This window comes from Musa acuminata, chromosome BXJ3-6 (assembly GCF_036884655.1).
Source record: "Musa acuminata AAA Group cultivar baxijiao chromosome BXJ3-6, Cavendish_Baxijiao_AAA, whole genome shotgun sequence".
Classification (NCBI taxonomy): domain Eukaryota; kingdom Viridiplantae; phylum Streptophyta; class Magnoliopsida; order Zingiberales; family Musaceae; genus Musa; species Musa acuminata.
In genome coordinates, this window is record NC_088354.1 from 33,328,579 (window position 1) to 33,356,569 (window position 27,991).

The following is a 27,991-nucleotide window of genomic DNA, read 5'->3' on the forward strand; positions in this document are numbered from 1 at the left end:
TTGAGATCTTAACATCTAGACCTTTCCTTGATTCTAATGTACAATAGAATAACAGACATGACTTGGTATAATCTCAAGCCAACCAAACTGAACTAATTTGATATTGACACAATTTTTTTATGTGACCGCTCGAGTAAACAATATATGGCTTTTTATGAACAGCTGCAACAAATACAGCAAACTGAACTATGATTTTTTATGGATTCTAGAAACTAAGCAAAACATATTGTCATCCAAGAGAGTTTTCAGCGTGCAAGAGAGTTGTTTCTTCGGTCTCCAGTAAAAAGGTCTTCGGTCCTAACAAAACGCACCAAAAGCCTGGCCATAACACATATATCTAAGTTAGCAAAGAAATGAAGCTTCAGGAAAAATGCCAACTAAATTTCTTAAAGGAGAGAAATCACCATAGGAAGGAAAAGGAAAAGGAAGTTAAGATCTCAAATTACAATAATCATCTTTAGCTGCTAGTACACAATCAACAGATTCCTATAAGGACCCAAAAATCCCCTTACAACACTCGGAAATCTCTGATAACCCAGTTCAGCTACTTGATACATCTGATGTGATCGCCTAATCACATTAGATGGTTTGGTCAAACATAGCTAATAGAGTATGTATGCTCAAATGTAATTAAAATATACTGATTAATGATGGTGGTGTTTCAAACGCCGAAAAACCCAGCTGAAGTCTTCCAAAGTAGGATGCTAATGCAGCTCTTCTTTCGAATAGATGGTACATGCAAAATCAAATGGCAATCTAAGATCAAGCATACATAACAGCTTGTGTTGAAGGTTGTTCAGTTCAGGCTGTTCAGCTAGCTAAGAAGAGGATTGCATGAATTAATGTTTTATTAAGGGGAGAAATAATGAAAAAAAATCTAATCATCTAATGATGAGCAACTGTTCAACAACGATAACAACAACAACAAAACTGTAAGTCTCAACTATTTAAAGTCAGTTACATAGATCTTTTGTCGTCGTTGATAACTGTAAAGTGTCATATGCCTAGTTAAATTCAAAGTACTTAAGTTTTTATTTATAGTTTCTATTAAAGCCTTTGTAGATCTTCCAATACCCTTTCTCGTACCACTAACATTAATCAATTCACCTCTTCTAACTAACCGCATCTAAAGGTCTCCTAGGTACATGCCCGTACCATCTTAAATGATTTTCTCTTATCTTATCCTTTATCGAAGTGATATCTGATTGTTCACAAATAAAAGTATTTCTTTTCTTATCTTTCCTAGTAACTCCATGGATCCATCTTAATATTTTCATCTTAACAACACAAACTTTTTGTATACGTTGTTTCTTAATTGCCCAACACTCAGATCCTTAAAGTACTGTTGGTCTTACAATTATCTTATAAAATCTTTCCTTTAATCTCAAAGGTATCCAATGATTACACATAACTCCTGGCACCCCTTGTTATTTTAATCATTCTATTTTTACTCTATAATCTATACAAAATATCTTTATCAATTTCTTCATCTTGTTGAATAATTGATCCAAGATACTTAAGACTCTTATTTAAAGGAACTTCTTCTCCATCGAACTTAACCATATTCTCTTATCTATTCATAGAATTACTAAAAATGCATCTCATATATTCAGTTTTAGTCCTACTCTCAACTAGGAAATTATCAATTTCTCATAAAAGAGCAAATCCAAAATAACATGGACAAAAAATGCTAGTGAAAACATATAAGAATTAAGGTGCAGGTTGAAAGTTCATTACATAAGTTGAGTATCTACATTCTTTATAATAGAAATGTTGAGAATATGTTAAATAATTCAAAGCTTCTAGAGTTGGAAGAAGGCAGATGGATCACACATTTTAAAATAATAAATTAACTGCAGTACACGAAGCAGAAGCTTAGAAGCAGCATTTATGTAGACATAAGATTAGCTTACCTTCAAGAGGTAATTTTTTGTAAATCTAGTTCAATTGCCACTCTTCCTTCTAGTTCTTAATTTCACAGCATCTTTTAAACTCTTTGGGCCTTTACTGTGCGGTCTCACGGCTGGAGCACCTAAGACTCTAGTGCTAGAACTAGAAGCACCTGTCGTATGCTCAACAGTATATTCAACTGTCATCTCATTGCTTGTAACAACATTGTGTTCCTTAACTTTAGTTGAAGGACCTGTACATCCATCAATGGTGATCTGTTACAAGTGGCAGAAGAACTTCCGCAACAATAATATTATTCAGAATGAAAACATGATAGACATCTTCAGAAGAAAACAATCAAAAGCAGGGGGAACGCAAGATTAAATCTCTTCCAAAAAGTCAAATGCCTAGGTTGATTGGTCTTGTTCAGCTCTTCTTTACTAGACGTTGCCACAAACTGTCACATGCTATGCATGTGTCTATATCCTATTGGCTAAAATCTGCAGCACTGAATTCTCACCAGTGCTTTGCAAGTGTCCTCACTGCTAAAAACATTTTAATACCAAAAAGTGTATATTATCATGTCAGACAACATAATTACTACTGTGCATTAGTATCCTAATAAAAATCTATCACTTAGCTGAAACAAAAACTTAATCAGGGCAAAAAACATTTTTCAGAAACAATGCTAAATCAAATTTTCATCGTTGCATCGATGCACAATGGCGGAACAGACATAGCAAGCTGTATCTTGGTTTCACATAGCTGAAACAAAAACTTAAATCAGGGGAAACAAAATTTTCAGGAAACATGCTAAATCAAATTTTCATCATTGCATAAAGGCACAATGGAGGAGCGAACGTAGCAAGCAGCAACTTGATTTCACAATAACTCATTTAACTGGAATAACTTTGATGCTTATGGATGGTTTGTGACAACTAGGTATTTGTTGGTTTACAAGAGTGATTATGTTATATGGATATTTAGAGCATAAACACAATCTGGCAAACTTTTAAGGGTATACATGCCCAAAAAATTTAACGTATAGATATCTTGGGGTTCAGATAAAAATATGGGAATAAAAGGTTGTGATTTTACCAGTCATCAAGGTATATTACTTGCCTGATGCCTTAATGAGACCACAAAAAAAAATCATAAAATCCATCTCAAGAGGTAGGACAATAGGGGGGAAAAGTATTCAAATACTGCTAGAAAAAGAAATGGATGCAATTTTGCTCTCCTGTAAACTTTTTGTGATGGTTGCCAACTGGGTCATATAATATTCAAAAGACTATTGTTTTGCGTCAGTGAACAACTGCAAATCTTTATTATGGATTTTTCTTTAAGAATGTTTTCTTGAAGCCCAAAGCATCTTGTTATCTTGGTTTTCCCCCTCTTGGGTTTTCCTTCAGCTTCAAATCTCCCTTTTCCCACCAGTCTTCTAGAACTGGGCCAACTGATTGAACGAGTTGACCTGAGCATCTGTGTCACAGAACCTTATTTCTAGCCAAATCTCACACTCTTAAAATTCAGCTCATCTTAATCAAGATCACATTCAACTCAAGAAAACACCAAAACAATCATAACAATAACTGCCTACTATCACAGACTTCAGATAAGTAAGAATCAGCTAGGATGTTTATGAGTGACAAAATTCTGTTAAATTACATACACAATATTTATAATTTTGTATTCTGAGGGTATTCCCACCTTTTTGTAGTCAGAGAGCAAGGTAACAGTTGATAGCATCCCTACAAAATAAATTGCATGTATTCCTAAGAGGATCACTAACCATATGTAGTCAAGTGATGTAACCACCAAGAGGATCCCTACCTTTATGTAATAGCATATTATGTTCGACTACCTGAGACACAAATCATGTCTTCTGGGACTCAAATTATTGATCATAAAGTTCAAAATGTTTAGCTTCAAATTTAGAATTAACGAATCATACATCCCAAGAGGCATACAACAATTCACAATACATATTTCATAGTTTTTCTCTGTCTTTATACTAGATTAGAATGTTTCATGAGTTCCTGAATATTACAGATTTTTAGTTATTCTTATATTATTATTTTTCTCATTTTTACATTTTTAATTTTATTGAATTTCTAATACATATTATAAATCTCACCAAACTGAAATCTCAGTAATCCATATCACCTACTCTGGATCTTGATACAATTCTTCAAAAATCTACTCTTGATCCTGTTTTCAACTTTTTAAGCATTCACAAACAAGACTAGATTGAATGCATGGATAAGAAAAAAATATTGACAAATGTGATTCAAAAGTTTAAACCTTGTTCCTGAAAAGGTAAATACATTGCTAACTAAAATTTACTAATCGTAAGGGGCAAATATCTCTGATGCCTGGAGTGTTGTGCACTATTTAATGGCTAACTGACTAGAACCATCTTTGGACTCACATAATTGGCAGAAAAAATAGCTGGATATAAATTCAACCAGGGGCAACAAAATGATGCAGAGGACAAGCATGTCCTAAAAGATCAAGTTATACCAGGTAAAGTTGGAAAGCTTGTAGCCAAACGTGAAGAAATCCCCCTTGAGTATGGATCCCTAAAATTGGAATAGATAATTCTTCACATGATAAATACAACTAAAATAAAGTTTAAGATTCAACACTGGAATATATAGTAATATAACAAAAGAAACACAATTATACAGAAAAGTTACCAATTTGCAGGACCACGAACAAATGCACGAGTATATCTTCCTTGGCTAATGCTCTCGTGCTTTGTTCTTGTGTCAACTGCCAACGCATCACCTTGATTAGAGTTCTCTAGTTCATCCAATGGCATATATGCTAGATGTTCTATTAAGTTCTCAACTTGTTTCTCCTTCATGATGACATCAGAAAGACTAACTTGGTTTGCCACTTCTAATAAATAATGGTTAGCCTTCTGTGATGCTCTCTCAGTGTTGTATATCTCTACCTGAAAATCCAGTAGAACAATTTTATACAACTGCCAGAGAGTTGGCTAACATAAAATAAAAAAGTTCTCCGAGATCAATGACAAGTTACTAGGTCATATGTGTTGTATGGTCTCACAGAAATATATATCAAATACTCCAAAACATCCTTTAAGGGAAGTTATTGTGGACAATTAATCCAAGAATTATACTCAGACAACAAAAAAAGGCTCCACCATTGGGTTCAGGAATTTGGTTGGGATAATAAATTTTGCTATTGTTGTTGCACAATAATTTATTTAATTGATAGTCACAGGTCTACTGTTAGATAATAAGATAATCAGCAAAAAATTCCTTTATTAATTTATAGCTAGCTATCCAATGCTCCATATAAGAAAAATAGTTGTATTATGTACTTGAACCCCCTCACATGGTGGCCCCTTTGGTTATGCAAATTTTTTTTTTCTAGCAGGATTGCATTTTTGAAAGTTCGAGTTTTAACAAGAATACTTCACTCCGACAATTATAAATAAGAAAGCATGCAAGTCCAAGAGGCATATTGGTAAATCATTATCTTATTTAAAAAATTAATCATTACTTATCCTTGTTGAGCATTGTGAATCATTATCTTACTTCAAAACTAATCTTTACTTTAGTTATCTTTGTTTAGCATTGGTATCCATACTTAATAGCTTTGGGTATAACTCTCTCCCATGAAGTAGATAATCAAAAAGAGCACCAGTAATTGATATATGTTAGAAGAGGATCATTACATGAACAAAACACCCTGCTATACATAGAACTTAGCAGTACAATCAACCCAAAAAAGAAGGAACATCTCATATGCAAATCATAGTTCATTCAATCATAATATCAGAAAGAACCTAGATATGCTATTAAATCCAATAACCATTTTTTAGTTATCATATAGGCATAGAAATATTATGATGATACAAGAGCTAAAATTAGAAATACAAGCCCATATGCACATACTGACTAAAACTACTCCACAAGGAAGGATATGCCATATGCAATTCTGAGCCATGCAACCATGAAAACAACTAAACATCCTACAGTTTTAGCCAACCACACTTGTCATGCTCTTACAGATAAAAACCTACCATATGTACAAAATTCTATCACATCTAAACAAACAAGCAAACACAAAAGAGAGGATCTTGTCAGACTCACTGCATGCTTTATTTTACTTGTAATATCAGCAGCTTTCGCAGAAGCAATTTGTAAACACTGCATTATTATGCTTGACATGACACCCACTCCTCCAGCCTTCTGAACAGCACAAATGTCACCATTCGAGTTCATTGTAAAAGTCATCTTGCCGCCCATCACCATCTCTTCCTTATGTGTTGGATCAATCACCTAGAGAACATAATATTCCAGATCAGTTGGCATGAACTAGAAAAAACTAGTTCATTACCTCTAGCAAAAATTTTAAGAAGTTGATTTTGAACGTACTCTTCATCATACCATGATGTTACCCTCACCAAAAACTGCAAAAGTTACTGCAATAGGAAGATGATGGATTATTAGAGGCAATGGTTCCCTAACCTGAAAAAATATGAGATAAATAATGATATATTTGCATGTTTGCTAAAATAGGCATTCTGGTTTTGAAGTTTAGCTAGTGAAATAAAGCTAAACAAGAAATTTTAAGATAATTTAGACATACAGCTTATGGTAGCCATATATGGCAAAGAACTTTTGAATTTTACATTGAGGTGATAAGATTTGACTTAACCTCAGCATCATGCATTATGAGCTCCTGACCATCATCACCTCCTAATGTACAATCAGGCCTCCGAAACGTCAAGAGGGCAACCAAAGCGGCGATATTAGCAGCATCAATGAGATTTCTAATTATTAGAAACAGACAATCAGCATTTGAAAGAAGAATATTGCTTAAAAGGATATTATTTAGAAACTACAACTCCTTTCCATACCCTCCATTATCAACAATGTGAAGATCCACACGTATGGACCATACTGATTTCCCTACAACAACACATAACGATTCCATATCCATAGCGCTGCTTTCCCTGTAATATAACTTTATTTTAAGTAGATTGTAGTTTGTCCATAATTTGAATTGAAAATGATTCCATTATTTTTATGCCCAATATCAAGCCCGCTAGTGTGAAATCATGTATGTAAGATCTTTAGCATGTTGGAGTATCAATATGCACCAATACATTACAACAAAACTCACCGAAGTCCACGATCTATAACACGGCCAAGTTCAACAGCAAATTCTCCAGGACGTCCTGCCTCAAAAGATGGATCAGCCATTGGTGAAAATTCAGTAAAAATTGAGAGAGTCCCTTCATTTGGCCTATCTCGATAAGGTTGCACCAGCTGAGAAGTCACGTAGCTCATCACACGTGTCTGACCTAGTTGCACTTCTGATAAACCCTGTTCTCTGCAGGTAAAACTAAGTCCTGACTAATGACTTTTGAAAGCTAGTCATTTAATGATGCACATACAGTGTTCAAAGTGAATACAAGGACACAAAGCTTATATCTCTTACATGGGAACTTACAGTAGGCAGGTACAAATGACAGTAGAAGCTACCATTGGAATAACAGATAATGTGTCAGTTAAACACTGATATACAAGTGTACATAAATGTAGTATGGACACATCAGAAACCAGAAGCTGTAGATAACATAGATCAAGAATATGTAAAAGTGACAAGAAAAAGGTGTAGCAAGACAACTAAGAAAATTAAGAATGAAAAAACCATGTATATATCTCCAGAAGATGCATTTCTACTCGCTATTAGTAAATTCCAACCAAAAACTTAAAAAGAGAAAAACACTAAAAGGAAGAAAGCAAGTGAAAATTTTCCTTTCTCACTTGTTCTTGTAAGATACACCAAATCATTTTCAGTTACAACTTTTTTTCCAATTTGAGGAACGGGAGGGAGGGTTACTTTGGCATCCCCAATCCACTAAATGTAACCAAATCAACAAGGACAGTATTCCAATTTGGTTCTCACCTCACCTATAATTATAAACATGCTTTCTCTCCGGCAGGTAAAATACTTGGAGGCAACCAAGAAGAGTTGCACAATCATCGCAGGAAACTAATCTAAGCACGGGCATAGTAAGTCTCATACTATTTCAATGGTATTCTAATTGTAAAATAGTTCCTTTTGAACAAAGATGTGATCACACAAGATTTAGTATCTATTAATTCTTAGGCACTTAAAATGAAGAATAGACACAGTTTTATAAAGTTCCTCAGACTTAGGACGAACCATATCTTAATCGGTGAATCTGACACGAACGTAAAAAGAACCAAAGATAGGCGACAAAGAAACGGGGATTCTCCCTTATAATGACATTAATACTTTGGAGACTCCGTTTCCATTATTGTGACCAGACCACATATGGATCTTTACCTTCTTAAAACTGGCAAAACCGAGGAGCTATGTATGAATCTCCAAGAAAAAGGAACAAGAATTAGAGCAGGGTAGGGTGGCGAAAGAAACACATGCCTCCCGAACTTAATGGTCAAATCACGGTAATCGAAGGGGCGACGGCCGTCAACTCGGAGGTCGGAAGCGAGCACGCTCTCTATGAACTTCTTCTCGTTATTGGTCATCCGCCAAGTATTTGCTAATCTCTGCTCCATCTTTTCCGCTTCACTTGAAATCTTCAAAAAGAGTGGGGAGAAGAAGAAAAAGAGGGGGAATAGGTTTGAGATACAGAAAAATTCTCCACGAAATACTTCAAACCCTAAATAAAGGAGGGGAGGGACGAGCAGAGTGAAGAGAGAGGGAAAAAAGAACGCCTATGTAAGCGACAAAGCGTTGTTGGTTTTGTTGGTGTCTGTGGCTTTGTTTCGAGCCACATTAACCACTAAGCAAAGCAATCACAAATCGGGCCGCCAGGAAATAAAGACAGTACCCAATCTCGGTGTTATTTTCTTGGAATCGATAATTTATATTTGTTTGGTATTAGACTCGACCCAAATCGGTTTAAATCAGATGTGGATACATTTAATATATTTTATAATAAAAAAAATCCAAGTTATATTCTAATACCTAAAATTAAAATAGTGAATACCCTAATAATAATTATCAATTATAATATAAGGAATGATAATAGGATGGATTTTTTCCGAACATTCTAAATCAGGTTTAGTATCCTTCAATCTGGTCCGATGACGGCAGCATGCAATAACCTAATGTATGATCTTAAGAAATAAGATTGCACCGAAAAGAAATTTGATGTGATATGATACAATATGGAACTCAAAACACTTTAATGATGGATTAAGCAAAATACATCTAGAGAAAATAAGCTGTAAGAACAATCTGACGTTACTGAGGAATAGACAAACAAAACCATCCGAGAGCAGATTCACTTGTATAAACATCTCATGGATAGATAACTAATAGTATATCAGTTAGCAAAATACATCAAAACTAACAATAGATACAACAAAGGAAAAGACTTCACAGTACCTGCACAAGTTTTGGTAGATTGCCTTGAGAATAATTATATAAATATGGAAGATGTTACATATTTATGTTCCCTCTAGTTGGGCGACAAACATGGTTTCTCTTCCTGGCATGTTCTTCATTGTGTTGTTGGGTACGACAGAGATGACCATACCAGCAGTTATCCCTATTCAACGCATCAGGTGGGAGAAGCTGAACAGTGGACCACCAAAGATAAGCACGACAGACAATGTTAGTATTCATCAACTTCATAATCTATTATTCATCTGAGAGCGGATAACATCCATTAATAGAATTAAACAAGAAATGTTTCATCAAACATTGAGTGGACTGAATCACTTCTGAAATTTCTCATTGGTGATTCACTCCACCTGGATAGTGTTTTCCAAACTCTGATGGCAATTAAGATGTTGCACATAAACACTTCCGTAAACAATAGGTATCTGGCACTCGTCACAGATTATCAAAATAAAATATCTTCCAGGCCATTGTATCTACCATTATTTTTATCATAAGACAAGGGTTGCAAGTGCATTGTAATATCCTATACATTTAAAACATTATACCTTTTTCTAGTGGAATAAATTCTGATCCCAACATGAACAATTCTATTTCTTAGAAAAAAAGGTAAATACTAGAAACTTTTTCATAAATTTGATGAGTCCATTTTTAATTTAATGTAAACATGAAAATGGCATACCTTAATTACTCTGATCAAAGACAATTATGAATGGATCAAGAATATAAACCTTTTGATGATATTTAAGAATGATGAAATTGCATATAACTGATCAAACCCATCAAATTGCAGCCATATTGAAATACTTATGCCAAAAAAATTAGTGAATATTGATTTCAAAGGGGATTTTGGATCAAGAGCTTTCAACAGAATTGCATGAATCTTTGCAGTATTAATATCTTGCACAAACATATTTATAGGTATGTGTTTAAATATCAGCATCTGATTCTGAGTAGGCATGTGTTTTGGAGAATTCATGTTTCTTTGGTTGCTTTCTAATGCAAACAAGAACTCAGAAAGGATGGTGAAGACTCTTTATCATGCAAGGAACTATTAATGTAATCTTATTTTGAACTGGCCCTTTTAACTTCTCATCACTGCAGAAGCATGCAGATATAAATTCAGCAGCACATACATAAAATCCATGCTAATAAGCACAGATCTACAAGCTATAGGTGAATGCCTAACACTTCGAAGTGCCATAAAAGTCTTAACAGAAATTGTCAAAAAGCACTTACATGACTAGGCAATGACACGCGAAACCAGTATAACAGATAATCAACCAATTTGTCATAACAATCACTGCATCCATTTGAAACGAATAATTAACAAAATATTTTGATAAAGATGAACACTGACACAATTTTAAACCAAAAAGATGATTTAGAAGTCACACATACAACCTAATGGCAATCAACTGTTTAACAAATGACAACTTACGAGTTACAAAAGCTAATGAAAAGCTCACCTCTAGTTACTAACAAAAACAATCTTAGTTCACTATGTCACCTATAGACCCAAAATAAACACACCTACTGCCATGGGATAAACAGTTGTAGTCTTTGAGAGAATGAGCATTCTAAATCATATTAAAATAGCATAAAGTATGTAAAAATGACGAGGCCTGCAAACAAAGAAATGTTTAATGTAGGGGTGCATATGATCATGCCAACAAGTTTCCTTCAGAAGAACTAGATTACCCCAGGTTCATCCCAAGCTCAGCTTGTAAGAATCAGGCCCAACAGAAAATTGACTACAAAATGCTTAGGGTATCATAAAATATTATTTTATCATTATATAGTCATGCCTAGTATTCTCAATCTAATGTATGTTGCTCCCAACTTGTCCTGCACACCTGTATGCAGCATCACTACCTAGCCATTGTCCTTGACTGAGATGCCACGAAAGGACTGCAACCCACTCAGTTGCTATTAACCATGTTGCACATCTCTGAAGATCTCCTTTCTCTGTCTTAATGTATCAAGCCTAAATAGTTCACTGCTTCAGTCAATTGACCACTTTGAGCCTGCAACCCACTCAGTTGCTATTAACCATGCTGCACATCTCTGAAGATCTCCTTTCTCGTCTTAATGTATCAAGCCTAAATAGTTCACTTCTTCAGTCAATTGACCACTATGAGCGATTTGATATTGAGATTCTGAATTTCTATTTTTTTAGATTCTGAACTTCTTGATTTTCAATGTGGAGCAACCTTTTTCATCTGTAAAGTAATTTGAGGGTCATGGAAAATTTTAGAAGTAGCCCACAAGTAACCTCATCATCTCACCCTTAAATGTCAACAAACTATAAATACCCCTTGAACATGTTCCCTTTCCCTTCAAATCCCTTGCTAATGAAAAAGACCCTTGAAACAAGTTTGTGCCAAACCAGAACATAAGTATGCCAATAATCAATTGAACTATTTTCTCAAACAGAATTCAGTTTGAGCAGAGAATGAAGAGCTGAAAACATAGACTGAGCTCATATGTAACACATTTAACAGCTTCATCCAGGTTTAACATAAAACTGACAACTGTTTCCATATAGTAACATAAACAAAACAAAAAAAACTATATTTAGATTGTTTAAAAGTGTATTATATTGATTAAGTAGCATTATATTTATTAAGCAGCATGACTAAAAGTTTGGGGCAATGCATTTCATCAGGCGATAAACGAATTGGAAGAAGGTCCTATTAGAGCCGTCAATCTTCAATAAATCTGTGATCTCATAAAAAATGACATCTCTTGATATCACTAACTTAAGGTCCTACTAGAGCCATCAATCGTCAATAAATCTGTGATCTCATAAAAAAGACATCTCTTAATATCACTTGTTAGTCAAACAAGCTACTTGCTTTATTGCCAAAGTACAGCCAAGGTTCGAAAAAAATGAGTCCCATGTTGTCACGGACAAACTTCTCAACAAGACGTTGGATGTAATGCTTATGTGTGTCCGTGTCTTTTGGCATGTTCATGCCCTGTACAGAATGTAAAGGGGCGGCCGAAGGCTTATAAGTCCCATTTTAGTTGGGTTGGTGGCCTCTTTAGGCTTGTAAATAAAGGTTGTGTCATGTGGACACGTGAGAGAGCTTTTCGGTCTGTAATGGACCATTTTACCCTTTGTTGTGCCACTGTTCAGAGCTTGTAAAGTCTGTTTGTAATTTGCATTGTCTATGAAGTGTTTTTCGGACATGTTTGCTTGTGGATCCCAATTGAGGCGTTCTCTTTTGCCTGTTCTCTCTTTTGTTGGTCCTAAGGGACAATGGGAGTCTTTGGGGAGGCTGACCTTTGCGGACGGACACGCAAGGGTGCCGCACGACTTAGGCAAAACCAGCTAAGTCCGTGTCATATGGTATCAGAGCGGGACAAGCACTCATAGAAACACTTACCATGCAAACGTGGGGGACCTAGCGGGGCTGCGTTGAGGGCAGTCAGCACACGCGCGACCGTTTGGGGGAAAACGGGCATGGAGATGTAGGGAAAAGAGTCGCTCAGAGGAGCGGGCATCTGACATTGGCATTCAGAGGAATGGCCAACCCTTCGCGCAAGAGGCACCACGAGAACAGGCAAGCTTGGAAGAATTTGGAGCGCACAAAGGTTGGGGTGGCTGAGTTTGAGCTACGGCTCAACGTTGACAACTATACTTGATGGTGCTCTAGGCAAGCGAGGCGCTTGGCAAGAATGAGACCATCCAAGGTGGAATGAGTTGCTCAACGACCAAAAGAGTTATGCAAAGCTCACAGAGGTGAGGGGAATTGCTAACTCGAAGAATTTGGTACTCATGCATGGGCTTGTATGCGGACGACGGAATGTTCGTGGCCATCCCAAGGCGGCCGAGACTCGGAGCCATGGAGCATTGAAACTTTCTCTTTGGCATGTGAAGGATACGTCCGTAGGAGGCTGAAGTGTGCAACAAGTTCAGCATGTTGCTAGGCCTTGAGGGGTGCAGCGGTGGCTGTATTGACGTGGAGGCGCAATCTAGCAAGTGCGTTTGCAAGAGGCAGAACAATGCACAGTTTGTTCAGCAGATCAGAGTAGTCCAAGGGGATGGTGGTCTCCAAAACGAAGAGAGATGCTGCTCCAACGGGATAGTTATCCAGGAGGGATAAGTCCCGGCTCTCCAGAGGGAGAATCATGTGAGACGGACCTCACATGTTGAGGAGGAGTACCTCAACAAACAACAACTCCACGAAGCTCGATGGACTGAGCAAGCGGCGAGGAGTCGTCGCATGATCTCGCTCGAGAGAATGCATTAGTGGATGCATTGCGAGATCAAGTGGGGGAGCGACCTGAAGCAACTTAAATGAAGGCACACTTGGAGTCGATGTGGAGATCGGACTCAAGGGAGGGCTGACCCGTGGAATGGTGGGCGCGAGGGCCACCATCGACTCAATGCAGAAACGAGGAGCGGAGCAACTTGGGTGTAACTTGGCGAAGCACCCAAGCCGCATGAAGGGAGCCAGCAGAGAAGTTGGAACATGGAGCAGAGGCACAGTGCTTTTCTTAGACAGAGGTCAAGGACATGAGCTCTTGCAGAGGCAAGAGCAGGATCATGTTGTTCCATGGGTCCTTCATTCTAACGGAGTGGACTCATCTTGCATGGTGCCAAAGACGAAGGGAGCTTCGGGGCACATGCACCTTATCTCGGAGGAGCATTTGATGAAGGAACTAAGGCGACTCAATTTGCGGAGGCGAAGTTGAGTTCAGAAGGCCTTAGCACGGGGCAAGAGGACGCAGAGGCGGATACTCTTGAAGAATATGCCACAGTGTTGCCATTCGAGTTGCTAGGAAGGAAGCGGTGCGCAGCAGAGATTGTGCTGGTAGGGGCAGAGGCCCAGGATCCAGGCAATGGTGCACAAATTACAGCGAAGTCGGCGGACTTCGGGAGCTACTAGGCGACGGACTGTCCTAGAGCGGTGCTTCATCTAGGTGTGACCCAAGAGTGGGTGGATGAAGATCGATTGCCAAAGGAGCGAACAAAATCGAAGGTGTAAGAGACCCGGCGATGTATTGGCAGAGGCCACACATGGAGGGTTCACAATTCGAGTTTATTCCCCAAGGATCAGAATGCAATGGAGATGTCACCAGGAGGCGACATGGTGCAGCGGATCGTGGTGGAACAGTTCGTGGCAATGCGATACACACAACTTGTCCCGTGAGGGATGAGATCATATGGAGGTATGATCGGGAGCTACTGGGAGCTCCGCTTTGGTGAACAACATGACGGCAAGAAGGGCTATGGATTCAAGGAGTGAAGGCCATGGTACCGCAGAGGCGGGTCTTCCGGGCGTGCACCGAATTTTGCATCGGATGAAAACCTTGGTCATCAGCATATGGGGGCTGGGTTCCACCAAGGGAAAAGTTCGTATGCAAGTACCAGGGAGTCCCATGGGAGGGACTTGATCATGCAGAGGTATGATCGAAGCAGCTGGAGAGTTGGACTGCTCCAGAGCTCATATTCGCTTAAGGGAGCCCGACAAGTCAGAGGACAAGGTCAAGTAAGCGAACGTTGCTACCAAGGAAGCTAAGGAGAACAGAATTGGTGCAAACCCTACAACGCGATGGCAGAGGCCATGCATGGGAGTGCAGTCTGTCTTTCCATCGACCAGAAGGAGCTGCTTGGAGAACACAGAGGTGTTGAAGCAGGGGGGTCGAAAGGGGCGAGGAAGCGACGACGAGTCCAGAGGGACTTAGCTACCCAAAATCAAGCATCAGTTAGAATGGAGGTGGACTTAGAGGAGTGCCACAGAGACATGTCTACTGATCGTGAAGAAAAGGGATGCAGATGCGAGGCGACGGATAGTAGGGCCATGGGCATGGCAGCGCCATGGTACCGCAGAGGCGGGACTTCCGTCAAAGTCATTGATCCCTTGCTCTCACGGAGGGAGAGCGTTTGGTCATGAAAGGGGCCGAGGAGGTGGAGCATGCAGAGGCAATCTCCAAGTACCGAGACAAGGCTGAAGGGCAGAGGCCAAGAAACTTCGTAAGACCGGTGTCAACAAGTTTCTCATCAAGATAGCCGTAAGTGAAGGACTTCGGGTCATGCAAGAGTGCACGACCAAGGAACGAAGCAGGCAGTACGTGGTGTTGTACCTTTGCTACTCAGTGGAGTAGGCGGCAGGGTTGATGGAGAAGACGGTACAATCCTAGAGGCGACCTCATCTATCAGAGAATTACTCCAAGTTGGGGTGACAACTTCTTGCATTCCAGAAGTTCAATGGCATTGAGAAGGTGAATCACAGTAGCTAACTCAACGCAAGGAGTGCAAACACTTCATGTGCTTCAGAAGTGTGAGCAAAGAGCAGGCGAAGGCCAGTAACCAGCTCGATGCGTGAAGTACAACCTCGAGGAGGCGGGCGAAGTCAAGTAACCTTTGCCTTCTCAACTCTTAAGAGGATGGGCGAAACCGAGTACCCCAATTCTCTTATCTATCCAGCAGAGGAGCTCTGCACAAGTTCAAAGACCCTTCGAAGATAATGGAAGACAATAGTTGTCAAATCCTCACCAACGGTGATCAGTGCTACTGAGAGTAGATTGTCCGCCTCATTTCCCAACGAAATGCCAATCGAAAGCGGAAGTGATGCGAACCTACTTGGATGTGACAACTAACTGAAAGAAGAGTCAATGAGCAGATTTTGAGGAGGAAGGACCCAAAACTTCAGAAGTTTGCGAGGCGATGCTCGTTAAAGCTCCAACAAGCATCCACCCAGTTTAGGCAGCATGTGGAAATTTTGAGAGACTGGCGCAGTAAGGATGGTCTTTTCCTTCATTTGGTGGATCCGCAGGAATCAACGAGGATCAACACAACTCAGCCAACCCCACACCAGAGTCAGAGTCATTGGTGAGTTGAAGCAGCATGGCGGATCAAAGGTTCGACTACTCAAAAACAGCAGCGGAGAGCAGTTGGGAGCCAGGAGGCGCATTGCAGCTGGAGCAGAAGATTGAAGACTCAGCAAAGGCGAAGAGTTGCAGTGTTCACAAAGGCTTCGACGAGGACGTCGAAGGGATAAGTGGGGGAGAATGTCACGGACAAACTTCTCAACAAGACGTTGGATGTAATGCTTATGTGTGTCCGTGTCTTTTGGCATGTTCATGCCCTGTACAGAATGTAAAGGGGCGGCCGAAGGCTTATAAGTCCCATTTTAGTTGGGTTGGTGGCCTCTTTAGGCTTGTAAATAAAGGTTGTGTCATGTGGACACGTGAGAGAGCTTTTCGGTCTGTAATGGACCATTTTACCCTTTGTTGTGCCACTGTTCAGAGCTTGTAAAGTCTGTTTGTAATTTGCATTGTCTATGAAGTATTTTTCGGACATGTTTGCTTGTGGATCCCAATTGAGGCGTTCTCTTTTGCCTGTTCTCTCTTTTGTTGGTCCTAAGGGACAATGAGAGTCTTTGGGGAGGCTGACCTTTGCGGACGGACACGCAAGGGTGCCGCACGACTTAGGCAAAACCAGCTAAGTCCGTGTCAATGTGGTGTAAGTCTGCAAGTACTAAAAAATGCTTTGATGTTACGCAGCTGGGCCTTTCATTTTTTGACTTTTATTCAAATCCCTCTACTGACCACTGTTCACCACCAATCACCTCTCTTAATATTCCTTTGATCAAGATTCAGGCAATACAGTTCCCCACTTCCGGCTCCTCTTTTGTCAAGTGGAAAGAGAATTATCCACTCACACTCGCCAATTCTTAGTAAACACAAAAATGATATTGTATGATTGCATTGTAAAAGATAATCAAGCATGATAAATCTTCCCGCCACCCGACAAGAATTCAAATGAAATTTGTACTAAAGGTTAGATTCTTAAGTACCCTACACCATCAATCCCTGATTGGCAGGATCTGTGTACATGCAGAAAGATTGTGACCAATATACAATCTATCAAGATAGGCAGAACTTCAGAATTCAGAATCTGATACACTCTCTCTATGTGTCTAATATGCATGGATTATCCACAACTAAGCTATGCTTCTATCTTGAAAGCAGATACAATGGTCACTGGCTCCACTGAGATTTCTTGACCTACTGAATATAGTACACATAAGATATAAGACTCAGCACATGCAAAGAACATAATAGGCATTGTCAGAGGTAATGTGAATAGGAACATGTTTTGATAATGCAGTTATTCCAGAGTGGGGAATTACATATGCAATTTCTCATGCAAGATCTACCAAAGGGGACAAAAAAAAAGAGAGCTGGCAAATTTGCACCTGCCTATTTAGTCCTTACCCAGGATGCTCATGTACAATAGTAAAAAATCTGGTAAAGAAACAAACAAATTCTGACAGCACAGTTTAAAAACACATCTACCAGTTCAAGTACCTAATACTGCTGCATTTAGCCAAGTTTATATCTTTAAAATGCATAATCAAGAATAAATTTTCACTCTAGGAATTCAAAGAATCAAAAGAGATGGTGTTTAAATCTTCCAAATCAATAAAACACTATAAAAAGGGGTAAAAAATTGAAACTATGTAATGCTTTATGTATCACACCATGTGAAACTTACTTGCAAAGGTGTGTCATGGGAGTGATCATCTCCACATGATTCAATTGCAGGTTTGTTCTATCTGCACAAGAAGAAACTCATATAGATGGTAGTTTATAGAAGTAATAACCATGAAACTAAAAGAACTATTTGAAACAGTTATTTCAGGATTTATAAAAAACCTTGTTTCTTTTAAAAATTTATCACACTAGAATTACTTGAATGATGACAATGCCCAGTAGTGAAAACGTGTATACTAGAAGTTATAAGGAAAACCTATAAACAATCATAGGTGATGTGTTATGTAGGAGAGGAACCAAACATCTGGATCTTATTACCATGGACAAAATCGGCCTACAACATCACATACTACACTAAAATAAAAAAACTTCTATTTGAAGTTTTACATTGGAGGCCACCACCCAAAATTCTAACCAATGTGGTTAATACATCTGATGTTGATGCAGTGATGCCAAGTTAAAAGAAAGCAATGAACAACTGAAGAATCTAAAGAAGCCCCTCTCCACTGCCCAAGACCACATAAAGCAAATTTATAACTAGCGACATAGGAAAGAAATTTTAATAGGAGATTGTATGCAATGATACTCTGACTCCCCAAAAATGAGTAAGCTACTTGAAAGCTATTGTATGCTTTCTAAGCTACAGCTATTATTTCGTAGTTCTATGGACCAAAGGTTGTCATTTCGCCTAGACTGGCTCATACCAGCCAGTATTTACTGGTCCAGACATGCATCGCTCCTTCCTTACATATAAAAAAATGAATAGAACAAAGAAAAAGACAAACATGTAATGCCCATTTACCATGCAAATGGAACATTACCAAGTTCTTTATTGTCAAACTTTATGATCCAATCTGAGATGACAGCCTGCAGTGTCTTCCCTGTTCGCTGTATACACCTTTCTGTGATCTTAAATTACAATTTTTCACATAATAAGAGCGGAGTTACTATAAGCATAGTAGTACGAATACTGCAAATAAAGATGGCATTAGAATGTCTTCATACATCTCTTTCAAATTGATTATTCTGGTGAACCAACTCAGGAATTCTTGAAATTGTACGCTCTGAGACCTGCAGAGAAAAACACTTAGAAAAGATCAGCATAGGGACAAAGAATTTGGAACTAGACCAAGCTGCAAAAAAATGCCAAAAAAAATCTTCTGCAAATAATCTACACTTGTTGGTGTCGTCACCAACTATTTAGGTGGATAGAGTTTCAGAGAACTAAGTCAATAACTGGATGCACAAATCAGGAAAATGTGCCACCCTTCATAAGAATGATAATATCATCCAAACTCCTCATAAAGAGCTAAAAACAACCAACTTATTAAAAAGACAAAATGGAAACTAAATATATTTTTAATAAGTAGAATCATTACTCCTTATGGTGAAACAAGTTCCAATCAGATTGTCAATGGTGTTGTTTATCAAAAGAATTTTGAATCAATGAGAACCTAACCATTTCATATGACCTAAAAGTTTTTTCTATGCTCATAATATTTAACAAACTTGTCTATCTCATCTTTCTATTCTATAAAAATCTTATGAGCCAATTCCCAAAATGAAGCGCAACATAAAACCACTAAACGAAAACAGAGACAGAAAGTCAATAGAAATTTAGCATAGAAGCAGAAGCAAATTTGTACAGTATTTAAGATGCCTGAGATAAGCAATGCCATAACAAAAGGAAAACAGGGTACAATTAATGTTAGCGTTGTACACAAAGCTAGAAGATTTTGCGACTGTCAGTAACTTAACAGTCCACCCGCTCCTAAGATTTCTTGCTGGGGAACTAGATATTGTTTACTGTATGTTTACTAGCTGTCCTAATCAGTGAAATTGGTCAGCATAATATAGCTTAATATAAAGAATCACAGGAACTTGAATGGGCTGTATCACCCAATACAAACCGTATAAAGATATCAGCAAGGCAGGAGACTAGGCCATATACCTTACATGTTGAGTTATGTCAGCTCATAGTGACTGGCAAGAACTCAAATGGCAATAACATTGGAACAGAAAATAGGGGTGTTATGTGCACCATTCTACAAGCTTTAGTTACAATTTTTCTTGGTGTCTCTTCATAGAAAGTTGGATCATGTAGCAAAATAAGACAACCTACCAAGAAAACCAAAGAGCTACAAGAATCACATGTCAACCAAATAATAATTAGTGTATAGCAATATAAATAGAACACGATCTGACTTAAGTAGAAAAAAAAATCAACACACTAGGTATGGATTATTCTCAAGCCTCAAAAGGTTGATGAATATCAAAATAATTGCTTAAGCGGTAAGTTGTCCAAAATTTATAAACAAAGGGCGTCAAAAATATAAATTTCCAGATGGTAGTAATGTATCACATAAATAAATCTCAATATTTGCCTATTTCAGATAGAAAAGATACTGAATAAACTCAAATTAAAATTGCATAATATGATGCAAATGCAACAAAGACACAGTCGTACAAGGAGAGATAACAACGAGAGAACTATGAATAGGAAAGAAACAAACAGAGAAATCATGGAAGCATGAATACAGGTTTGAATGTTTCGTGATGGCAAATCATGTTGAATTCCCTTGCATCTACACCTTGAGCAGCCCAGTAAGCCCCACAGAATGCTCTATCGCATCCTAAGCCTGCAACAAAGTTGGTTTAACACTAACAAAATGCACACTGAAAATGTGGTCAAGATAGTCAAGGAAAAATATGAAAAAGATGATAAAAAAACATAGTGGCCATTATTATTAACATATTATGGAAGAATTGCATGATATCAAACTGGACATGGATATAACTGTTCGTTTCCCTAAAATTAAGCATACCATATACTGTAAGTATCAAAATAAGAAGCTTATTGACAAGTGTGGTTTAATTACATGAACTGAAGCAACGAACAGCCAGAGATAAAATGATTAACAAAGTCAGACAAGGACATGGAAGCATGAGATATTTGACTCATATAACTAGCTTAATTTATATGCCTATAAACAAATCACTAGTTGATTTACTTTTAAGATTTCCAAGTACGTCATATGAATTCAAATTAAAGATGAATCAGCATGATCATCTCAATGAACACTTAGCATACTCTATATGTAAATCTTGATATAAAATACACAGAAATTAACTGAAAATATTTATTTAAACCGAAGAATGAAATTGAAACAATGATGGAGAATGAAAGAAATGAGAGCAGGAAAATTTTGTAATAGTTAGAAACTTAACATATTACTCATTTCGTGTAATATCAGTAATTCAGTATTTAACATCAGTCGAACGAGTACCATAGAGTGGATACTTTCCCACCTACTGAGTAATATAAATGTAAACAAAATCAAGAAATTATATTTTTAATAATAAATAGGTGAATGAATTATGCCTCTCTTTTAATATTGAGAAATATATAGGCCGGTAGCTGATGCATTGCATATAATAGGAATCAGTCCTGTGATTTCAGGCAGAGTGATTAAGCATGTACATTGGTTTTGCAGAAATAGAAAATAGAACAAAAAGTCGATAAATTGTATACCAAAATATACTGAAACTTCTCTTTTGATCCATGCTAAAATACAAAGAAATAAGATGATTGTTGCACTTACACTTTTGTGGTACAACAGAATCAGATCTAAAAGGCATCATTCCACCACATCCTTGACAGTGCAAGTGAGTGGTAGTTCTGTTGCATCTAAATCCACCAAGTTCATTTCCTGTTCAAAGTTTTAAATCAACAATATGGCGCCCTCATGAGAAAAGAATCAATAATCAGCAGCTACTTTCAAATTTAAGATGGAAAAAAAAAGTGAATGATCCAAGTTTGCACAACAGGGTGCAGACCATAGAAAAGTTTTTCAAAGACCTAATTTAAATACATCAGTGCAAGAAAAATTAATTTAATTTCCCAATAATTTCAGTAAGTATCTCACAACTTGTCACTTAATATTAATAGATTTTTCAGATCTTTTTTGATACAATCAGAAATTTCAAAATATTAAATACCAGGCCTGTGAGGTTTAGTAGTTATTTTGTATAAAATTTTCTTAAACATGATATCTGTTTCTCACAAGAGAATCAAATTAAGAACCACTAAATTATATAGAGAAAATACCAGGTATAACCTATAACAATAAGCCACACAAACGCTTCATTAGAGTAGATAAGTTGGTAAATTACCACATTGAGGACATGGAAGCGCAATTTCGTTGCTGTCATCATTAGAAAGTGAGTGTGGCCTCTTTCTAGATGTGTGCATGCCCACAACCTGCAGCAAGTAATGCACTGAGGCATCAGATACCAGTCAAATAAACAACAGTTTCATGATCTCAACATTTTAGCTATAGAACTCATGCACAATGTTGCAATCAACTCAGCATTTTGGCATAGGAAGCCAAGATATGCAGTTTCGAATAATACCGGTACCAATCCGTCAGCTGACCAATACACGGACCGTCCGTTACCGGACGGTATATATATATATATATATATATATATATATATATATATATATATATATATATATATATATATATATATATATATATATACCGAACGGTATACCGCTCGGTATACTATATCGTGCCGTACCGAGCGAATGTCGAAACGTCGGTACGGTACGATATTTCAAACCTTGCAGGAAGCATATACATGAAGAAGCTCAAAGGCCTAAGAAGTTGTGAATCATAATGATTAAAGAGTATGTTTCACAGGTAATCTGCACCGACAATAAGAATGCTGGCAATTAGGTGTCAAAGAAACTATTTCCTCTTCCTGATGTAAATGCACAGGAAGCTTAACAAATATCAAATATTAATTCTGGAAGGTGCAAACTAACCGGTATCATGTTTCTATGGTTTTGACTGATCATTTTTATGTCTTTTATGAGTCATGTCTTGTACACATATTTGAGTCACTAGCTGCATTATCACCAAATGTTTGGAAATACAATTCATCTCATATTGGATATCTCTTCTTTTTCAAAAAACAAAAAAAAAACAAGTACAATGATGCCAAGACTAAAATTTCTATTTATATTTAAAGGATACAATAGCTTGAAACAGATGCATTTCAACAAGAAACTATAGCTAAGCAACAAATAATAACTTCAATATATGGAATAATTTTCACTCGGCATAATATTCTTAAATGATCTTTCCTCAGTGAAAGTAGAGTCTTTTGATGTAATTATATATACAAAAAGTTTCTCTGTCTCCACCATAACAATTTTGCAGAATGAAAAAAGAAAAGAGTTAGCTGGTAGTCTAGCTTGTCCAATAATTAGGAAATTATACACTCTTGAGCAATATGAATCAGAGCTCAGAAAGAAAGTATCACTAAACATTCTATAATTTTTATAAGCAAATATTACCTTACAAATAAAAACTAAAGAATAGAGGACTTACAATATTAGACTTAATTGAAGCATAAGTATTCAATAAAGCAATTTCTTCATCGGAACGCTTCAGAGACGAAAATGTTTGCAAGATAGCCTACAAAAAGAGATTAAAAATCAGCTTAGTCACTACAAAAAGAACAATCAGAACTTCAAAGCAAAAAAATGTAGAGGGAAAATAGAAACAAGCAGAACAACATGAAGCAACAAACCCAAAGAGCTATCTGATGACATCTTTGAGAAATGCATATGACCTTGTTCATTTTATCTTGATACACACATAAAAAAATGTCAGATAGTAAATTCATCCAAAATAGATCTTTAATAGAAAAAAGTACAATTCAGTAAATATAGACATTATCTTGATTCTTGATACTCATGTCCCAATAAAGTAAATCACACTGTTGGTTGCGAAGACAGGATATCTTTTCAAAATAAAAGTTGAAAATTTAGAATCATAAAAGATTGAAGTCCCTGTGAGTGGGATCCAGGTCCTCCCTTTCTCACTTGGGAAACCTTGGAAGAAGATGAAATTATATGAACAGCAGAAGTTGTGGACAAGAAATTGCTGCAAGTTGTACCCCATGATGGCACATGGTAAAGTAAAAATACAAAGTAAGAAAGAAAACAAAATAGATGCAAGAAAAGGTTTAGAGTTACTTCATTGTTAACTCCAGAAAGACATCTTTCACCCTCTTTCCAACTCCCATCTAGCACTACATGTGATCCTATCTGACTCTCATCTGTTAAATGAAGGGAAATCCAAAAGGTTGGAGACAATAAGAATGAATAGATTCATAGAGACTAAGAGCTATGTCTTTTCATTTGGAGAACACTTGTAGCCATCGCAGTAGTAGTTAGTTGCTGCCAAATTATTTCCTGTTCTTTGGAACAAGACTAGCAGCCACAATCACAACATTAAGTTCACACCCACGTGAGAAAAGTCATTCTTTAAAGGCTTTGATGCCTTCAACACCATTAAGAGCTAAAACCACAAATGGCCTCTGATTCTTTTTATAAGAAATGGAACAGATATTTAAGGACACAATCATTTTCCAAATGCAACAATACAATAATGTGGCCTTTAGGGTATGAATGTTTCAACGAACCAACTGTTTACCCATATACTCCCAGATCAACTTAAAAATCCATCTAAAGAAGTCAACAAAAGGAAACTGACATGCATAAAAGACACTAAAATACGGTATCATGCACCAAAATGGTACCTACAAGGGACCATCTGTGTGGGCTATCATGCACCAAAATGGTATGTTCATGCAAAATGGCAGTGTTCCTAGATTAATCATAGTGAAAGCCATGACTATCTGGACTTTATGTAGAGACATGACTAGGGGAAATAATGACACTTAAATAGTTATAGACTTGAAAATAAGGATTCGATTAGAATATGCAACTCAACAGCCAACTATTAATAACTTATGCTTAAGTATTTCATAACACGTGATAGGACATACCTCAACTTTGAACTAGTAGGTAGATCTTGTTGCATGCAGGTGCAAATTCATTTTATTTTTTATCTTAGATGATAGAGGCATGTCGTAACACGAGCATGCATCTGCAACAGAGACATTATTTTTTGAACTGGGATTCAACCTAGCCCTCGCAAGTAGACCAGAAATATCTTGCAAATTTCTGGAGCATATTCTGGCTCACAAAGAAAGAATATATCACTTAATATGAACATGCCACAAGCTATTCTGATGTGCATTCATTTCATTGTTAATTTAACAATGAAAAAAGGAACAGATAGCTAATGACTGAGGAGAATAGAAATAAAAGTGAAAAAAATGGTGGAAATAGCAACCTCTTCAATATTATGCAAAAAATGATTTCTTCCAACTGAAAATACAACTGCTCTGCATTGTGGACATACAACACTTTGTGCTCTATTGTTGAACTTGGTAGATGACCTTCTTAACCATTCTGAGAAGCACCCATTACTGTATGAAAGAAGGGAAGTTCTAAATGAAGAATCCAAAAGCATGCTCATATAAGAAAGGAATGTATGACAAAAACATTACCAGAAGTTGTGGAGACAAGGAGCAACTGTCACAACATCATGCCATATGTTTAAGCATATGCTGCATTTTGCATGCTCGACATCTAATGATATCTAGCATATAGAAAACTAGCAATATCAACCAGTATAAAGAAAACAAAGAACATAATATAAATTAAATGACACGAGGTAAAAAGAAGAGACCTCTATTATTTTTTCATTGTTTCTGTGAGAAGGCATTGCCTCAAAAATATAGGTCAAGAATACTGATCAGTAGAACCAGCACAAGAAAAAAAGAAAGTTAGCTTAAAATGCAATACCAAGAAAATAACTAATTGTGTTCAAGTTACAAGAGCCTTAATTTATATTTTCCTTTTTTTTTCAGATAGTCTGCACAAGCCAAAAAGACTGTCTAATTTAGACACCTATTTCTTAGAGACCACAATTACAAAGGACATTTAAAATTGAGAAACCATGACATCATAAACAAATAGACAATTTTAAGACGTGACAAACTCAACACGTAAGAGTAATGAAGTGTGGAGTTAAACGAACAGTCATTGAGTAAAAGAAGAACATAATAGTCAAGGCAAAAAAATCTAACCTTCTCTATCAGGTCCTGAAGTGATTTCACTGCCACTTATAATGTTCACTGTTTCTTCTCCAACAACTTTCCCATCAATGATGATGACATTTGAACTTGATCCAAAAAGGTAGCGAAAAGGCAAAAGAATAACAACTTTAGCTAAAGAGATGTAGGCTTTACAGATAAGAAGCAACCAGTGCTAAATTATCATACAAGACACTACATAAACATTGCTTATATAAGGGTGAGATTTTCTTATCAAAGCAGCTCAGTGTTGGTGAAATTTTCTTATAAAAAAGGGTTATGAATAACTACAACAAGCAGCTCAGCGTCCCATCTACTTATGGTTAGTTACATTTGGCTACATGAATCTTTGACTGCCATTAAGCTTTGTAGAAGACAATATCCCTATTTAAATCAAAAGCATTATAATCTTTCTTATTGATTCTCATAAAGTTTCTCTCCCTTGTGTTTTCTAACACCATTAAGCATGGTCAACTCATCTCATTCAACCAAGGCATCTATAGTCACCTACAAACATGTTAATAACATCTTGGATGAATTCGCAACATTTTATCATTTACTGAGGCTACACCTAATTATTCACAAATGAAATAATTCTTATTCTATATTTTGTAATAACAACCCACACATCTATCTTGACATTCTAATCTCAACCACAATGAGTTTTTGTAGATGCTTTTTAACTGCCCAACACTTCATATATAAAGCATGTTTGGCCTTCCAATTGTCACATAAATGTTCCTTTTCATCTAACAGGCATACAATAATCAAAAGTCACTCTTCTCCATGAACAATTCCTTTGTCAACTTCTCCTACATATTTGATAGATTTGAGATACTCGAAACTTTTACTTGAAGAAACTTATCAATCGATTGTAACTACATTTTAAGCTTTTCTTTGAATATTGCCAAAAATTGGCCTTGGCACATTCAATCTTAGTCCTACTCATTATAAAACCTTTCATATCTACGGTTTGCCTCCACAACTCAAAATCTAAATTAATCTCAACTGAACTTTTATCAAATTGTACAATGTCATCAACAACAAAAATTAACCATGCTCCATTTTTGTATATGGTTGATAAGTTCATTCATTAAAAAAAGAAATGACTTAAATTTGATCTTTGATGTAACCCTATCTGTTACAACTCAACAAATAGCACTGACATAGTGTTTAACACGGATTTCAACTCCAAATATCATTCTACGATGGCAAAAAGAGCATTTTCTATGATGTGGCTCAAACAAGGATATATAATTGTAAACTAATTTGATGTTGCTGTGGTTTCAGTGTAACAAACTAATATAGAAGTCATTTGGTACCCTTGAATCATTGAATAAAATTGTTTGGATCGCCAAAAACCATAGCCAGGAAAGATAAAGAAAATGTGTAGAGCAGGGAACAAGGCCTATTTCTTTCAAAAGGAAAAGCCAATACTTCCACCTATAATAATTATCCAAATTTGATCCTTAGCCAGGAGAACTCCTACAATTCCAGAAATGCTCTTGCCAAGGAAGACACTCCTTACTCGGAGTGTGGTTTGACACACCTCATCACCGGTTTAAAACAAAATGTTAAACAAGGAAAGAAGTCTTACAACCCGAGCATCAATAAACCACTGCCGAAAGTACAAGATTTCAGACATCGAATTACAAACCTCAAGTTTCTAATCATCGCCGAATCTTTGTCCGGATTCCACTTTATCTCGCACCATGGATGCTTCTCAATCGACGAGCTCGTAATCTCCGAACATATGACGGCCTCCCGCGATCTTATCTCTATCGGGGGATACGTGGAATCAGTGGGCACTGCACCGCAGCAAAGAATCAACACCCATCGGAGGTCGAACCACCACAAGCACAAGAAACCAATGACAGATCTTCTTGCAAGAAGATGAAACATGCGGTAAACCCTAAAGCATTGTTGCAGATGGAGAGAGGGAAGGAATACCTAGTTTGGCCCAGACGTCGGAGTCTTCTTTGCTGCGAGAAGATTCGGCCGGCTCCATTGTTGGATTATCGGATGGAGACCAAACGGCCGCCTCTTATAGGCAGCAAACGGAAGCGGTGAACGAGAGAGGCTTCTTCCGAGGGAAGACTTGCAACACAGACCTTAACGACTCACCGCTTTG

General features: G+C 37.2%; 2 protein-coding genes across 17 annotated transcripts; both read right to left on the reverse strand.

Moving 5' to 3' along the window:
- Window positions 1–9,438, reverse strand: LOC135641302 (exosome complex component RRP45B-like). 10 transcript variants are annotated; one of them, XM_065156614.1, is made up of 10 exons: window positions 9,316–9,438; window positions 7,054–7,263; window positions 6,788–6,883; window positions 6,586–6,700; window positions 6,315–6,395; window positions 6,018–6,206; window positions 4,590–4,849; window positions 4,414–4,472; window positions 1,914–2,143; window positions 1–318 (listed from the first exon to the last, which is right to left on the reverse strand). In XM_065156614.1, exons 2-9 carry the CDS (start codon window positions 7,218–7,220, stop codon window positions 1,944–1,946), a joined length of 1,167 nt encoding a protein of 388 aa, XP_065012686.1. In that variant the 5' UTR covers window positions 7,221–7,263; window positions 9,316–9,438; the 3' UTR covers window positions 1–318; window positions 1,914–1,943. The 10 variants fall into 10 exon arrangements, with proteins under 10 accessions (XP_065012686.1, XP_065012689.1, XP_065012681.1 ...); XM_065156617.1 differs by lacking the exons at window positions 1,914–2,143; window positions 9,316–9,438 and adding an exon at window positions 8,344–8,792 and having other exon boundaries at window positions 4,590–4,665; window positions 4,745–4,849; XM_065156609.1 differs by lacking the exon at window positions 9,316–9,438 and adding an exon at window positions 8,344–8,781.
- LOC135585485 (uncharacterized) lies at window positions 9,316–27,975 on the reverse strand. Of its 7 annotated transcripts, none has more exons than XM_065156620.1 (14): window positions 27,811–27,975; window positions 27,518–27,668; window positions 25,855–25,949; window positions 25,455–25,516; window positions 25,273–25,364; window positions 25,056–25,191; window positions 23,241–23,327; window positions 22,015–22,102; window positions 21,444–21,551; window positions 20,380–20,480; window positions 18,847–18,912; window positions 18,663–18,750; window positions 17,843–17,903; window positions 9,316–9,504 (listed from the first exon to the last, which is right to left on the reverse strand). In XM_065156620.1, the coding sequence occupies exons 1-14, from the start codon at window positions 27,866–27,868 to the stop codon at window positions 9,483–9,485; spliced, it is 1,215 nt and encodes a 404-aa protein (XP_065012692.1). In that variant the 5' UTR covers window positions 27,869–27,975; the 3' UTR covers window positions 9,316–9,482. The 7 variants fall into 7 exon arrangements, 5 of the variants coding, with proteins under 5 accessions (XP_065012692.1, XP_065012695.1, XP_065012691.1 ...); XR_010497719.1 differs by lacking the exon at window positions 18,663–18,750 and adding an exon at window positions 10,570–10,633 and having other exon boundaries at window positions 9,429–9,504; XR_010497718.1 differs by lacking the exon at window positions 9,316–9,504 and adding an exon at window positions 10,570–10,633 and having other exon boundaries at window positions 18,644–18,750.
- Between the last annotated feature and the right edge of the window lie 16 nt (window positions 27,976–27,991).

Coding starts and splice junctions, on each gene's coding strand:
- LOC135641302 (XM_065156609.1), bottom strand. CDS start 8,480: ATGGAGCAGAGATTAGCAAATACTTGGCGGATGACCAATAACGAGAAG. Junction 6,396..6,585: donor TCATAATGCATGATGCTGAG/GTTAAGTCAAAT, acceptor ATATTTTTTCAG/GTTAGGGAACCATTGCCTCT. Junction 4,850..6,017: donor CAAGTAAAATAAAGCATGCA/GTGAGTCTGACA, acceptor CTGGATTTTCAG/GTAGAGATATACAACACTGA.
- LOC135585485 (XM_065156619.1), bottom strand. CDS start 27,868: ATGGAGCCGGCCGAATCTTCTCGCAGCAAAGAAGACTCCGACGTCTGG. Junction 20,481..21,443: donor TTCTGTTGTACCACAAAAGT/GTAAGTGCAACA, acceptor ACTTTGTTGCAG/GCTTAGGATGCGATAGAGCA. Junction 17,904..18,662: donor GTTTGACAATAAAGAACTTG/GTAATGTTCCAT, acceptor CTTCTTGTGCAG/ATAGAACAAACCTGCAATTG.